Source organism: Natrix helvetica (assembly GCF_964273705.1).
Source record: "Natrix helvetica genome assembly, chromosome: 1".
Classification (NCBI taxonomy): domain Eukaryota; kingdom Metazoa; phylum Chordata; class Lepidosauria; order Squamata; family Natricidae; genus Natrix; species Natrix helvetica.
Window position 1 is genome coordinate 6,962,046 of NC_138548.1, and position 2,371 is coordinate 6,964,416.

A 2,371-nucleotide genomic window follows, 5' to 3' on the forward strand; every position below is an offset into this window, starting at 1 on the left:
GAAATTCAGCTCCTCCCCTCTTTCTTCTCCCCACTGCGTAGATGGTGGTTTCCAGGGTGGCCCGAGTTTGCAAGAACGACATGGGCGGGTCCCAGAGGGTCTTGGAGAAACAGTGGACGTCCTTCCTCAAAGCGCGTCTGAATTGCTCCGTCCCGGGAGACTCTCACTTCTACTTCAACGTCATCCAGTCGGTCACGGACATTGTGGAGATCGAGGGGAGGCCAATGGTGATGGCTGTCTTCTCCACACCCACCAACAGGTGAGCTGGGCGGTTGAGGTGGGCATCACAAAACAGGGGTCTCCACATTGACAACTTTAAGACTTGTGGACTTTAACGCCCAGAATTCCCACGACAGTCCCGCTGTTTACATCTAGTCTAGGCTGGTGAAAAGAAGCAGTAAGGGAGACAGGATAGTGATATTTGAAGGGCTGCCCCAAAGAAGAGGGGGGGGTCAACTTATTCTCCAAAGCACCCGAAGGCAGGAGAAGAAGCGATGGATGGAAACTAATCAAAGAGAGAGAAGCAACCTGGAATTAAGGAGAAACTTCCTAACAGTGAGGACAATTAATCAGTGGAAGAGAAGTTGCCTCCAGAAGTTGTGGGTACTCCAACACTGGATATTTTTTTAAATAGAATAGAATAGAATAAGAACAGAAATAGAAATAGAATAGAATAGATTAGATTGGGGTGGGGTGGGATGGGATGGGATGGGACAGGAATAGGAATAAGTATAAGTATAAGAATAGAATAGAATAGAATAGAATAGAATAGAATTACAGAATAGAATGGAGTGGAATAGAATAGAATAGGAACAGAAATAGAATAGGATAGGAATAGATTAGATTGGATTGGAATGGGATGGGATGGGATAGGACAGGAATAGGAATAAGTATAAGAATAGAATTATAGAATTATAGAATTATAGAATTATAGAATTATAGAATTATAGAATTATAGAATTATAAGTATAAGTATAAGAATAGAATAGAATAGAATAGAATAGAATAGAATGGAATGGAATTACAGAATAGAATGGAGTGGAATAGAATAGAAAAGGAACAGAAATAGAATAGGATAGGAATAGATTAGATTGGATTGGAATGGGATGGGATGGGATAGGACAGGAATAGGAATAAGTATAAGAATAGAATTATAGAATTATAGAATTATAGAATTATAGAATTATAGAATTATAGAATTATAGAATTATAGAATTATAGAATTATAGAATTATAGAATTATAGAATTATAGAATTATAGAATTATAGAATTATAGAATTATAGAATTATAGAATTATAGAATTATAGAATTATAGAATTATAGAATTATAGAATTATAGAATTATAGAATTATAGAATTATAGAATTATAGAATTATAGAATTATAGAATTATAGAATTATAGAATTATAGAATGGAGTGGAGTGGAATAGAATAGGAATAGGAATAGAAATAGGAATAGAATGGAATAGGAATAAAATAGGAATAGATTAGGATAGAATAGGACAGGATAGGAATAAGAATAGAATAGAGTAGAATTATAGAATAGAATGGAGTGGAATAGAATAGAATAGGAACAGAAATAGGAATAGCAATAGACTAGGAATAGGAATAGGTTAGGTTAGGATAGGATAGGATAGGATAGGATAGGATAGGATAGGACAGGAATAAGAATAGAATAGAATAGAATTATAGAATAGAATGGAGTGGAGTGGAATAGAATAGAATAGGAACAGAAATAGGAATAAGAATAGAATGGAGTGGAGTGGAGTGGAGTGGAATAGAATAGAATAGAATAGGAATAAAAATAGGAATAGAATGGAATAGGAATAGGAATAGAATAGGAATAGATTAGGATAGGACAGGACAGGAATAGAATAGAATAGAATAGAATAGAATAGAATAGAATAGAATAGAATTACAGAATAGAATGGAGTGGATTGGAATAGAATAGAATGTTTTAAATTGTATAGGGTTTCCTGCTCAAGCATGGGGTTAGACTACAAGACCTCCAAGGTACCTTCCAACCCTAATATTCTAAGTTGTAAGTTCTACATTGGGTTCAATCTTAAGTACGGTAGCTTAGAAAACTCCAAAACGCAACTGGGATCTAGTGATCTGGAGCTACACAGTTTGCCTTCCCAACACGTACGTGTGTGTGTGTGTGTGTGTCTTTGCAGCATTCCCGGCTCGGCCGTCTGCGCATACGACATGGCCCAAATTGCATCTGTTTTCGAAGGTCGCTTCCGGGAACAAAAATCTCCCGAATCTATTTGGACCCCGGTACCGGAAGAGCTCGTTCCTAAACCACGGTAAGAGAATAAACCACAGGCAGATTAGAAACCACGTGTGCTAGACAAAAACCACTCTG

General features: G+C 36.7%; 1 protein-coding gene across 1 annotated transcript in view; it reads left to right on the forward strand.

Moving 5' to 3' along the window:
• SEMA6B (semaphorin 6B) overlaps positions 1 to 2,371 on the forward strand; it is a 188,896-nt gene that overhangs the window by 165,257 nt on the left and 21,268 nt on the right. The window contains 3 exon segments of the mRNA XM_081941654.1: positions 42 to 259; positions 2,181 to 2,309; positions 2,311 to 2,349. Of these exon segments, the coding sequence (XP_081797780.1) occupies positions 42 to 259; positions 2,181 to 2,309; positions 2,311 to 2,349 (386 nt within the window).